This window comes from Pocillopora verrucosa, chromosome 14 (genome assembly GCF_036669915.1).
Source record: "Pocillopora verrucosa isolate sample1 chromosome 14, ASM3666991v2, whole genome shotgun sequence".
Taxonomy (NCBI): domain Eukaryota; kingdom Metazoa; phylum Cnidaria; class Anthozoa; order Scleractinia; family Pocilloporidae; genus Pocillopora; species Pocillopora verrucosa.
Window position 1 is genome coordinate 1,601,797 of NC_089325.1, and position 12,698 is coordinate 1,614,494.

Below are 12,698 nucleotides of genomic sequence, written 5' to 3' on the forward strand. Positions count from 1 at the left end.
TATGTTATTTGATTCGTACTTCACATTCGAGTCGAAGCTTGGGTGGCACAGGTTATTTCTTACGGTTGAATCGACGAGGGAAATTGGAACACTAGTCGTAGTGTTTGAATTGTTGGAAGAAATGGTCGCATGGGGATGGTAAGTTTAACGAACAGTTTCAAATTTTGCCGCTTGAATTAAAAGTAATTTGAATTGCTTTCGTGTGTATTTCTGACGGTTTTAGATGTACCTGCTTGATTTATATCGGTTACGCTTCATGTTGACAAGTCCCTCAAAATGGCGGCCAAACTTGTAGATTACCGAGAGTTAGGAAAGTTCACGGAGTTATAAAGTTCTCGTAAAGGTCGGGCCGCAAAGTTTTTTTCTGTAGTTACCTTTTCTATGACAACTACTTCCTAGCTATGTTAGTTGGATCAGTTTAGAACGCCTCACTTTTTCAAAAATTTACCTTGAATCTGATCGGTTTTGGCGTCTGTGATTTAGGTGAACCGATAAGGTGTCATTCAAGTCTTCCTGTTTCCTTGATTGAAACGTGATGTTTACAAAAGTCGCCTCGATAGATAAGATAAAGTTAATATACATGGCTGTGGTATTTGTTTTTTACTGAGTTCCGTAGTTTTTTGTAAATTGTCCTCCAAAGTTGTATGAAATTAAAGTCTTAAAAGTGTCACGGCAAGCCTTTGCTCGAGTGAAATTTAATTTCCGTAAAACTCTGAAAAATGAAGAGATCCGATCAAACTGATTGTTGTTTTAGTATAGGTACATGAATGTCTTACAACACACAAGAAACGAGCGAAATCCGTGTCTCAAGCAAAATCGACCGGACCACTCTTACAGAGACACTCTCTTAAGTTCATCTTAGGTTCCCCGAGAGTTAATGACCATAGTTGATAATTAAGATTCAGGTTGCGGCCGTCTGACGGAGAAAATAAAAGAATAGTTACCACTTATAGAAGGAAAGGACTCATTTGTTTGACACAAAAAAGTCGAATGTTTTATTTATTTTTAAATTCATGTTTGCTACAGGAGGATTTGAGATGAGTGTAGCTAAAACCGGCCCTCATTTCGCTCAGCATCTGTTTCCGAGAGGTAACCTGGTTTGTTGACGTGCCGTTTGTTCCATGAGTTTCTATTATAGTTCGGTCTCTATTTGGCCAAAGTTGCCTCGAGTTCCATCATTCGTCGCCATCTCTTTTCTTTCTTTTTTAAGGCCGAGATCTGAGACATTTTTTGGTTCAGAAAGACAGGGAAACGAATAAAAGGTACTGCAAAAAGCTTGTCGAAATTCGCCATTTTTGAAGTAGTATATTATTGGGTTGATAGCTGATGAAGTTAGCGCAGTTGCCTCAACCCATGGCCATGCTAATGAAAACAGTTTCTCAAAGAGGCAATCCTTCTTCGTTGTATAATAATGATAAGTAATAATAGTCAGAATGAAACAGGGAATCCATGTTATGATACAAACACTAAAAACGAGTCCAGTTGTTTTAATGGCTTTCAAATTTTTAACAACGCCACGGAGTGTGTCGTCATTGGAGTGATGACATTCTTCCCTTATTCTCTTACCTTGTGTTCTGGCTGCCTTAAAAATAAAAGCATAAGACAAAATAACCACAAATATTGGAAAAAGATACGTTATGGCTGCGAAGAACAACCACCCCGCTCCATCTTTTATAAATATCAAAAAAAGGAAGAAACAGTGAGATCACCCACACCGCAGTTATCACCACATGACATCTTGTCTTGGTTACAAATTCTTGATAGAGGTAAGGAAAGCGAATCGCAATTAACCTGTCAGCGGAAGCACTACACAAACTTAACGATGTGGCGCCAGCAGAGTGAGTCCATAAGATCTGTATGATCTTAGTCATACTTCCATGTCCACTTTGAGGCTGCGACAGATGCGTGGCCAAAAATATTGGCTTCAAAACAAGACCAACGAAAAAGTCTGCGACGGACAATGAGGCCAAGAATCGATTGGAAATTGTCCGTAAAGACTCCTTCTTGTAGAGATCCCCAACACTGTTGTGTTTCCTACCACTGCTGCTAAACCAGACAAGGAGAGCCACAGTGAAAGAAATATGGATGCCCCACTACTCAGTCGTTCTTCAGAGCAGTTAAGGTTCATGTTCAGACCTTTGTAAGTTAGGAGGGAAAGGTTGGAAAGGAGTTACAGATGAGCTATTGATTATCCATAGGCGCAATTACAGACAACCTGTCCTAACTCCGCTTACCAGTTATACGTCAACTTCTGTTCAAATTTTGCATCAAATGATTAAATAGTTTGGTAGCAGATGGCTTTTTTCGTGATATGAATGTTTTAATTTCTTTTGAAGATGGTAGCACAGAATTAAGGCAGAAATTCGTTTGGTTCGACATAATGTTAATAACATTAATGATAACAAGAATAATTCATTCATCAGCAGAGAGTTTTTTTTCCTATCCTGTCTCTAGGTTTAGTATAATCCAAAATACCTTTCATCGACGGTTGAATATTTATTTGCTGGTGTCGATCAGCCACAACACAAATGAACTTCAAGTTACCCGGGCTGCGATGGTTGTCTCACCAATAAGTCGTTCTTCTTCCAAGCAACTAATATTCATGTTAGGTGATTCAGAAGAAAGGAGAGATCTGGAAACACGTATGAGGTCGTTCCTACTAAGCCACTTCGCTCGGTTACGAACAGGTCAAATTTTGCAGTAAGAGCATAAATAATCTGTTCGCAGATGGCTTCTTCTGTAACATAAACATTTTAAATTTTCGCGGCGCAGAATACCGTTGGAAACATGTTTACTCGGAGTTAACTCGTTATACCTCAGTCAGAAAGCGACATCCTGTATCCCAAAGGAGAGCATTTTTGGAAAACCTTTCAATTGAAATTATCCCTTAACTTAGATAAATTGATGCAGAATACCCCAGCACCTAAGTGCATTTGACTGCTTTTTAGCTTTGTCTCCATATTTGAATATCCTTTACTATGTCCAGCCGTCAATATCTTCTTTACTTAACATAAACAACTCATATTCTTCAAAATGTAGTCAGCATTTTTTTACTTATTAGCCCGATGACAATCTGTGAGGGCTTGGACACTAAACTACTTATAATTAGGGGAAAGGGAACTGTTAACCATTGACAATGTTATCTGGCTATCCCAAAGTGCTTCAGAAACTGATCAAAGCTGAAACTGAACACATCCGGAGACTTGCTCAGTAAAAGTTGAGAAAATTGCATTCATTTACTTAGTCTCTAGGGAAAAGAAGATAGTTATCTCTGAAGAAAAGAAACACTTGTCATCAGTACTTGTTTCTAATGGTCATCCTTCTTCATTTGTACGAAAATTCGCAAAGACAACAAGGTAACAGCCAACAAAAAACCCGCGCAGGAACTTATATCTACTGCCGTTCTCCCTTACATCAAGGGTGTATCAAAGGTTCTTTGCCGCTGCCTACAACATCAAGCCATACGAACCGTTTTCGAGTCGGACACAACACTTGATTAGGTCTCACTTAGTAAGACCTAAAGACGCCCTGAAACCATCAAAACAAGACGGTGTCGTTTACAAGATCCCATTTGAATGCGGCAAAGTGCATATCGGTGAAACTAGGAGATCAATGCGAGAAACGATAAAAGAACATGACAGAGACACACCGCTTGCTCGTACTCAGACCTCAATAAACAATGAACACATATTTTATTACATGGATAGTCAGTCTCCTTAGTAACCGTCCTTCAGATTTCCTACAATGCTATCCCTTCCTCCCAAATAAAAAACAAGAAACGTTTGTTCCAATCCGACCTGTATTCGTTTCCTATTGTGCCTGTGGTCCCCAGAGGGTTTTTCTGTGGCGGTAAAATAAACCGAAAATATAAACATAAAAGAACTGCGCTCGAGTGACAGCGGCTGCATAAAGTTGCTTTTTTAGTCCCTGGGTAGTCAATGGCCTTAGAGTGTGATTGAAAAAGCTCGCAGAAAGAGACACAGATAAAACGCCATGCATGCTTCTCAAAATAATGGGTAAGTTTTAATTCTTAAGCACTTGCTTTTAGCACAAAACTAATAAACGTCTGGAGATATCAATCCATAACACCATCACTCGTTAATGGCTTTCCACCTTTATGTCAATAAAAACAGTCCTGTTTTACTGAGGTTGACCCTAAAGCTCTATCTCTATCTCTCTGTCCCAGTCCAACAATTTCCAGATATTCGGCCCCGATCCGGTCTCAAACAAAACTGACGTGTACTTTCTACTGTGAGGCGTTAACGTAACCATCGAAAGGTGCGGCAGAATGCGAGGCGAAATTCTTTATTCCGAAAGTAGTATATCAATGGATTAATAGCAGATGAGGTAAAAGCGATAGCCTCTACCCAAGGCCATACAGCAGTGTCTATTTCATCAGAACCACAGAGGTCATTTGCCACCAAATGATAACACTGAACTAAAGTAAGACCAAACTGGGCATCCATGAAACAACATAACACTTACGACTGTTTTAATAGCTTTATAGTTTTTCACAATACGAACTCTGCGATTATTATGGTTCAGATAATTTTCTCCGGATGCTATTCTTCTACATTGGTGTCTGGCCTCTTTGAGCATGAAAATATAACTAATAGAAACCACAAATAAAGGAGTAACACATATCATAAATGCAAGAGATAACCACAACGCTGCATCGTCTTTGTCGTTATTCACTAATATCGTCGAGAAAGGAAGTGCCAATCAGAATAGCCATATCAAAATAATGACTGTGTAGCACCTTTTCTTTGTAATAATTTCCTGATGACGGAAAGGAAAGCGAATCGCAATAAACCGGTCTACAGAAACACAGCACAAGCTGAAAGTTGTTGCGGTGGTCGTGTGAACCTAGAGCATGTCTGTGAAGAGGAACAAATGACTATCAACCGGTGGCCGAATGAGACAACCGCTGGCTATCCAGATTGGGTCCATGACAAGCCCAACGAAAAGATCTGCTACCGACAGCGAGGCTAAGAAGCGGTTGGAAATTGTTCGCAATGACTCGCTTTTGTAGAACAAAAACAACACCACTGCGTTTCCAGCTACAGCTGCTAAACCAGACAATGTGAACCACAAAGATAGAACGATCGAAGCTGTATTGCTGGGTTGTTCTTCCGGGCAAGCAGTATCCATGTTCTGCGGTTGGCAAACGGTAACCGTAGAAGTTTGAAAATAAGCTTACAGAAATGAAATTTGCAATCGCTTTTCCTTTTTATGGACCATATGTTACTCAAACTAACGTACTGTTTTCTTTTTTATCTGCTGTTTACTGGTGGAAACGTAGAATTCATTTAAGTACATTCTTAACTTCATCAAATTACGTACTAAAAAACTACATAAATAAAAAAGATCTCAAACTGCAAAAATTGTTGCGAAACTCAATCCTGAGCTTCATTGATAGCTTATCGAGTGATCACAAAAAACAGCTTGATTCGAGTTACACTTATTTAGCCATGCTTAACAGTCTAGAGCCGGTCCATAATATCCTATTTATAAATCAGCATTACCACGGTACGCTAGAAAGGTACCTACGGTGAAATATTCTAGCACATTGATATATTGATATGATCCATATGCAATCTTTAGCTCGCTCGCAAGGGCTCAAAGATTCAGAGTGGATCTACGTTATGAAAAGGTTCGTCACTAGATCTGCCAATAACTGTCAAGTTTTTCTTACATCGCCCCAGATTAACTGACCATAGCTTATAACTAAGGCTTATTGGTGACCACCTTTCCGGGTTAAAGAAGAATCCTTTCCAACAATGGAAAGCCGAACACTATATGCTTCTGCTCAAACAAGAAAGCATATCCTGTCTATCCTCTCTTGGCTTGAATTGAAATTTCTCGCAGATCGAAGAGAATTATGTAAAAGGTTCAAATAAAAGGCTCAATGTTCTGCTTAATCAGAATCTGCCAAGTTTATGACTAACAGGTAGTATTCGCCTTACTTGTCCTTACAGCTGTGTCTCCTTATTTGAAAATTTTCCACGAGCTCCAACATTTCCTGCCTTCCGGGTTTTCTCTTGTTTTGGTCTGAGGTCTGATGCATTTTTATGGTGAGCACAGTGCAATCGATCAAAATTAAAGGTACGTCTGAATGCTTGGCAAAACTCACTATTTCTGAAATAGTATATCAGTGGGTTGATCGCCGATGAAGTAAAAGCCGTTGCTTGTACCCAAGGCAACGCCATGTAATGCAATTCGTGTTCGTTGCATTGTCCATGCTCTATTTTACGGTAATAATAAATGACAAGATCAAAGATTAAACATGGCATCCATGTAATGATGAAAACACCCAGAACAAGTCCAACTGTTTTGATAGCTTTGAAATTGTTTAGAGCCTGGCGTGAGCTGTAATTTGTGTGTTGATGTTCCTTCTTCACTTGTTTGTGTTGTTTATTAGCTGCTCTGAAAATAAAAATGTAGCAGAAAGATACTACGATAATCGGAAACACAAATAATATAAACGTAAATGACAACCACAGTTCTGCTTGATGATCAGTTGCCCCATTTTTGACAAACATTATCGGGAAAGGAAGGAACAGAGAGATTATCCAGATCACAGTTATCACTACACAACATCTTTTGTTTGTTAGAATCACTTGATAACGGAAAGGAAAGCAAACTGCAGTGAACCTGTCAACAGAAACACCGCACAAATTCCATGTCGTTGCTGCTGTAGAGTGAATCCATAAGAAATGTTCTATTTCCTGATTATGTGAAGGCTGGGGAAGATATCTGACTAGGAAGGCTGGCTCCACAACAGCTCCCACCAAGAGATCCGCTATGGACAACGAGACCAAAAATCTGTTAGAAACTGTTCGTAGAGACTTGTTTTTGTAGAACAGCCATAACACAACTGTATTACCGGATACAGCTGCTAAACCAGACAAAGCGAGCCACAACGATAGAACAATGAATGCGGCATCGCTCGGTCTATCTTCTGTGCAGTTAGAATTCATGTTTCTTCTCGGCAAAGGGTTGGTTTGGGACCAAATTGACTGATTATTTTCACACGGCTTCCAATATCAACACATAAACCGCCCTGAAACTCGACTCCATAGTTAAACGAGTTGTCGACTTTTGTTTCGATCTTCCGCGCGTGAGGTGAATAAATTATTTGAGACAGAATTCGAATTTCATTTACAGCTTGCGCTGTTTAACATATAATTAAAATGGATAATCTGACATCCACGGCTATGTGTCAAAAGAGAAGTATTAGCTTTTCAACCATTAATAGCAATGATTTAATAATTCATTTACTTACATTGCGCAAGCATCAGTATAAAATTTCTTATTGCGCAGTACAGTAACATTACAGCTATACCAAGATATTAACGCTACAATATATATATATATATATATATATGTTATTTGCCGGCTAAGGGTCGGTCCATATGCTGAAAAACTGCGACCTCGGTCTTGAAAATGCTGCCCTCGGCAGGGCTCGGGCAGTATTTTCAAGAACGAGGTCGCAGTTTTTCACCATACGGACCGACCCTTAGCCGGTAAATAACATATTCATTTTTTTGAAACTTGACGGAATTCCTTCCGAAAGAACCCTAATGATTTAGGGCTGTAAATACGGCAAGATCTTCCATAAACTGAACAGTTTTTGAGCGAGTAAATGGTAGTTAAAATAGAGGTGATGAAAATTCAAGAGAGATGCCACATTTTCATTTCCGTAACGATAATTTAAAAGGCTTCCAAACAAACTTTGAAACATTATTTTTACAAGTATCTGTCACAATCTGACAACTGTCAATTGGAGAGCGCGTAAGTAAAAAAAGCGTAAGAACATTTGAAAAACAACGGAACTAGTTTGTCAAGGACTGACACGACAATGTTTTCTTCAAAAATTGTCAATGATCTAACGGGAAGTATTATTCACTCTCATCGACGATTCATTAATGTACGAAGATTTACCTCTGTTCATTAAGTAAACGGCGAGGAAAGTAGTTGTGAGTAAATTCAATTTTTTTATTTTGAAGTTGTGAGAGTTTGCTCGTTTGTTTGCTGCAATGGCGTGTGTAAATCTGGTCTTTCTTCACAGAAACTAAATCCGAATGGCACACTCCAACGAGACGCAAGGGGATTTAATGCGGTCTTTTCTCAAAAAATTCCTTCAGTTTCTGTTGTGCAATTTACAGTACAAATGTTCAAATTGAACGGACTTGGAAAGACTCACCGAGAGCGTATATTTGTTGTAGAACTTAAATTAAAACTTCCCTCGCTCTTTCACTGCGAACAAATTGCTTGAGAAAATTCAGGTATTAAGTGAATGAAAGTTCCATCGTTCAGTTTAACTGTAACCAAATATCTCACGTTTTAACTTTCTAGGTACTTTTTGCGAACGATTAAAATTAATTGCAGACGGATTTTAGGCCGCTTGTCAACCAACGTAATGACACTATGGAAACCAATATTTTTCTGTCAATCAAAGTGATTTGAGAGAGAGAAAGGAGAGGATTCATAAGTTATTTATCGGCTTGAGGTAGTGACCGACGTGTTTGCTTAAAAATACTGCCCAGCCGGAAAAACGAGATATATTTATGAAAAATGGCAACGAAAGTTGGGATGTACTTGGCGACTCACGAAAGCGTTACCGTGGCCCTAGGCAGAGATAGGAAAACACTGACCGGGTAAAAAACCAATCAGATTGCAAGATTCGTTACAGTGCCCTCTCAAAAAAATAAAAATAAAAAAAGGAATAGAGTAAGAAATACAGAAATACAAAATTACATACGAAGAGTTAAAAAAAAAATTTGCGAAGAAAAGTCTTAATAGCTTTCTTAAACCTGTTTAACGATTCGATTTTTCTAATAGAACAGGGAAGATCGTTCCACAGTTTAGGAGCGGCTGCACGAAAAGAAAGATCGCCGAGCGTAGCTAGTGTTTACCCTTGCAAGGAGCAAGTCGTAAAGCGTCATTGGAACGAAAATTATATCTTCTGGTGTCTCTTACGGAAGTCAGTTCACTTCCTCGAAAAAGGAAAACTAAACATTGGATCTCCCGTCAATATGATCTTGACTTTAGACTCAATAGATGCTTTAAAGTTGGTTCTCAGTACATATCACGACTGAAAAAAACAACGGCTAAGAAAAATTACAATGTTACAATATGAGAAGGCTTGGACTCTAATAATTGCCGAATAGGAAAATAGAACCCAGCCGTAGACTCAACAATTTTTCAGCGACCAATTCTGTTGTCTGTTCATTCTTCATGATTATAACTAGAAATGGCCTCTTACATGGCTTTATCATTGATTAGGAAAAATGTTTAAAAAATTTACGGCGTGTAGACTTTATTTTAAATCAATTTTAACAAATCGGTGACACGACCTTCGCGAAACTTGCGACCTTCGCCGATCACCAAAAAATCGAAATGAATACGAGATGGATTTTTATTGACAAACTCACAGGTGCATAACATTTCAAAAGCTTTTATTTCAGAGAAGCAGACGTGAAGAGGTTAATTAAAGAAATTCAAATGCAAGTTGTTGAGACAAAACTTTGAGCCTAAATTTGAATGTAAAAAATACTTTCACTTTCTATACTCTCAAATCCCTTCAACTAATGCAAAAGAGTGATTCAAAATTTTCAAGACTTAATTCTGTTAAAGATTTCACTGAAAACAAGTACTAACTTTCATTTAATTTTCATTCAAGCTGCCAAGTCAGTCCTTCCTGCTTCTTGCCAGCATCATTAACTGATCAAGCTCAGCGAAGAGTGTCTGATGAGGAAAAATTTCATGTAATGAGACTTGAAACTTTTAATTACATCTAAGTGTAAACAAATAATTATAAAAGGGAATTATATGCGGAATGGACGAAGAATGAAATTGATGTTTTGAAAATTGTGTCTTTATGATGGGACTTATCTTATGATTAGGCAACAGTACTTTTTTCTTGAATTTTCCTTAAAGCTTTGTCTCTTTACTTGCAAAACTGACAGGATTTCCAACTTTTCGAGCCATTTGGCTTCGCTCTGGTTTTTGGCTGAGGTTAACGTTTGCTGAATTTTGTCCGTGAACAAAGGGCAGCCAGTGGACGGTGCGACGAAAGGCTTGGCGAAATTCGCTATTTCTGACATAGAAGATCAATGGGTTGATCGCTGATGAAGTAAAAGCATTTGCCTCAATCCAAGGCCATACAACTTAGTCTACTTTGATGTCGTTACAGAGATGATTCGTCGCTGTATAATAAGAATGAACTACGAGTAAGACAAGACTGGGCATCCAAGAAATAATGTAAACACCTATAATATAACTGACCATCTTCATAGCTTTGAAATTTTTCATAGTACCATTTCCTTAGAATATTTTCATAGAATGTTTTTTATTTGGAAGCTTTGACGATTTTGGCTGGGAAACATCCTTCTGCATTGACGTCGTGCAGCTTTAAACAGAAAGTGACCACAAATAATGAAGCGATAAATGTTACAAATGCCAAAGACAACCAAAGCACTGCACTTGCGATATTTCCCAACAGATCTAATGAAATCAGCCACACCAAAATAATCACCTTACAGCATCTTTTCTTAGTTACAATGTCCTGATAACGGAAAGGAAACCGATTCGCAATAAACCGGTCTACGGAAACGCAGCACAAGTGAAAGGTTGTAGCGGTAGTTGTATGAATCCACAACATGTACATACTGGAGTGCAAAGCACTCAGTAATGGTAGTTGTCCATTGAAAGTTGTTCGTAAAGACTCATTTCTGTAAAACAACCACAACATAACCTCATTTCCTGCTACAGTGGCAAATCCAGACAAAGAGAACTACAGCGATAGAACGATGGACGCTGCACTGCTGAGACGTTCTTCTGGACAGCTATCATTCATCTGATTTATAGGCGACATCAGAAGCCGGAGAAGTTTGACATTTTTTTCTACGAATTTACCTAAATTCAAGGCAGATGTTACAGAAACTGATGAAACTCCGCTTTAGAAATGTTTTTTATTGACCGTGACAACAAAGTCTGGAAGTTAAGTCATAAACTTAAGCACGAAGCAGAACCCAAAAGAGAAAAAACTCTCTAAGGATGTTTTTCTAACGTCTAGAGAAAATAATGTCCCATTTTTCTCTCTTGCCATAATTCAATGTCTTGATTACGTTTGTCGATGCTGATAAGATCAATTCAGTTTTAACTTATTCGCAGAGATACGCAGACACTTAGCAAAACATGTTTGCCTGAGATTACTGGAGTGCAAAGCACTCAGTAATGGTAGTTGTCCATTGAAAGTTGTTCGTAAAGACTCATTTCTGTAAAACAACCACAACATAACCTCATTTCCTGCTACAGTGGCAAATCCAGACAAAGAGAACTACAGCGATAGAACGATGGACGCTGCACTGCTGAGACGTTCTTCTGGACAGCTATCATTCATCTGATTTATAGGCGACATCAGAAGCCGGAGAAGTTTGACATTTTTTTCTACGAATTTACCTAAATTCAAGGCAGATGTTACAGAAACTGATGAAACTCCGCTTTAGAAATGTTTTTTATTGACCGTGACAACAAAGTCTGGAAGTTAAGTCATAAACTTAAGCACGAAGCAGAACCCAAAAGAGAAAAAACTCTCTAAGGATGTTTTTCTAACGTCTAGAGAAAATAATGTCCCATTTTTCTCTCTTGCCATAATTCAATGTCTTGATTACGTTTGTCGATGCTGATAAGATCAATTCAGTTTTAACTTATTCGCAGAGATACGCAGACACTTAGCAAAACATGTTTGCCTGAGATGCAGGTGCTTAGTGATGGCAAGGCCATGAGGAAAATTCGAAGGAAACTCTCTTTAACCCGGGCACACAATAAATCAACGGCTTATAGTTATTTCAACAGCTAGTGTTTACCTTCATTTGCAAAAGTGATTCCTCTCCTCATCCATTTAATTTGAGCACTGCTGATTTTAAACCAGGCGAGAGTAGTCATTTGACACGGAACGTAAAGTTTTGGAGCCCCATTAAGTACTGAAATGGATCTAAAATAAAGTCCTTAATTTAGTCTTTTCAAAGAAACTTCACTTTTTTCATTACTTTTTCGCTAAATCTTCTGTAAATCTTGATATAGGAGGGAGCAGTTGTGAGGATTTCCACAGGAAAATAAAGAATACTCGCGCTTTTCTCGAATAAAATCCGGCGACCAATTCAAACCGGTAACAAGTTCTCTCTGGGAGATTCTGGGCTATTGTTGGAAACTTCAGCAAAATGCACCGTGACAGGTGAATTACCATTGCAAGTTAGAGACAAAGATGAATAAGGGAGATCTAAGCAAGACGGCACCAGACCTCACTCTTCAACAGATACACCATGTCACATCAGCGCTAAGTTACAGACAGAAACGTCAATAATTCACTTTCGGGGTTTCTGTTCTAAAAATACGTAAATTTTGGTGACTTCGCGCTGTTATCTTGCCGGGATCGCCCAAGAAATGTTCAAAGCCTTAAAGCGCTGTGCGGGGCCATCAATCTTCTTTTTAAACGTTTTGTTTCACCAAGATCCCGTTGCCGTCGAAGTCTTTCTTTGTACAAATTAAAGTTTGTGTTATCTGGTTGGGAGAACTAAGGGCTTTATTCCAGCTCACGTTACCAAAGCGAAAGTGTAGGTAGGACTATTTTGAACACCTGACGAAATTCGCCATTCTCACTCAAAAATAGAAGGTCAAACGGGAAACAAAAA

At 38.6% G+C, this 12,698-nt stretch overlaps 1 protein-coding gene and 1 pseudogene across 1 annotated transcript; both read right to left on the reverse strand.

The window, feature by feature from the left end:
- Nucleotides 1-4,259: 4,259 nt before the first annotated feature.
- Nucleotides 4,260-5,183, reverse strand: LOC131784347 (beta-1 adrenergic receptor-like; annotated as a pseudogene).
- Nucleotides 5,184-5,213: 30 nt separating this feature from the next.
- On the reverse strand, nt 5,214-7,215 carry LOC131784382 (beta-1 adrenergic receptor-like). Its single transcript, XM_059101189.2, has one exon. It carries the CDS (start codon nt 6,978-6,980, stop codon nt 5,973-5,975), a length of 1,008 nt encoding a protein of 335 aa, XP_058957172.2. The 5' UTR covers nt 6,981-7,215; the 3' UTR covers nt 5,214-5,972.
- Nucleotides 7,216-12,698: the final 5,483 nt, after the last annotated feature.

Bases quoted from the DNA above. Each gene is read 5' to 3' on its own strand.
- LOC131784382 (XM_059101189.2), bottom strand. From the start codon at position 6,980: ATGAATTCTAACTGCACAGAAGATAGACCGAGCGATGCCGCATTCATT.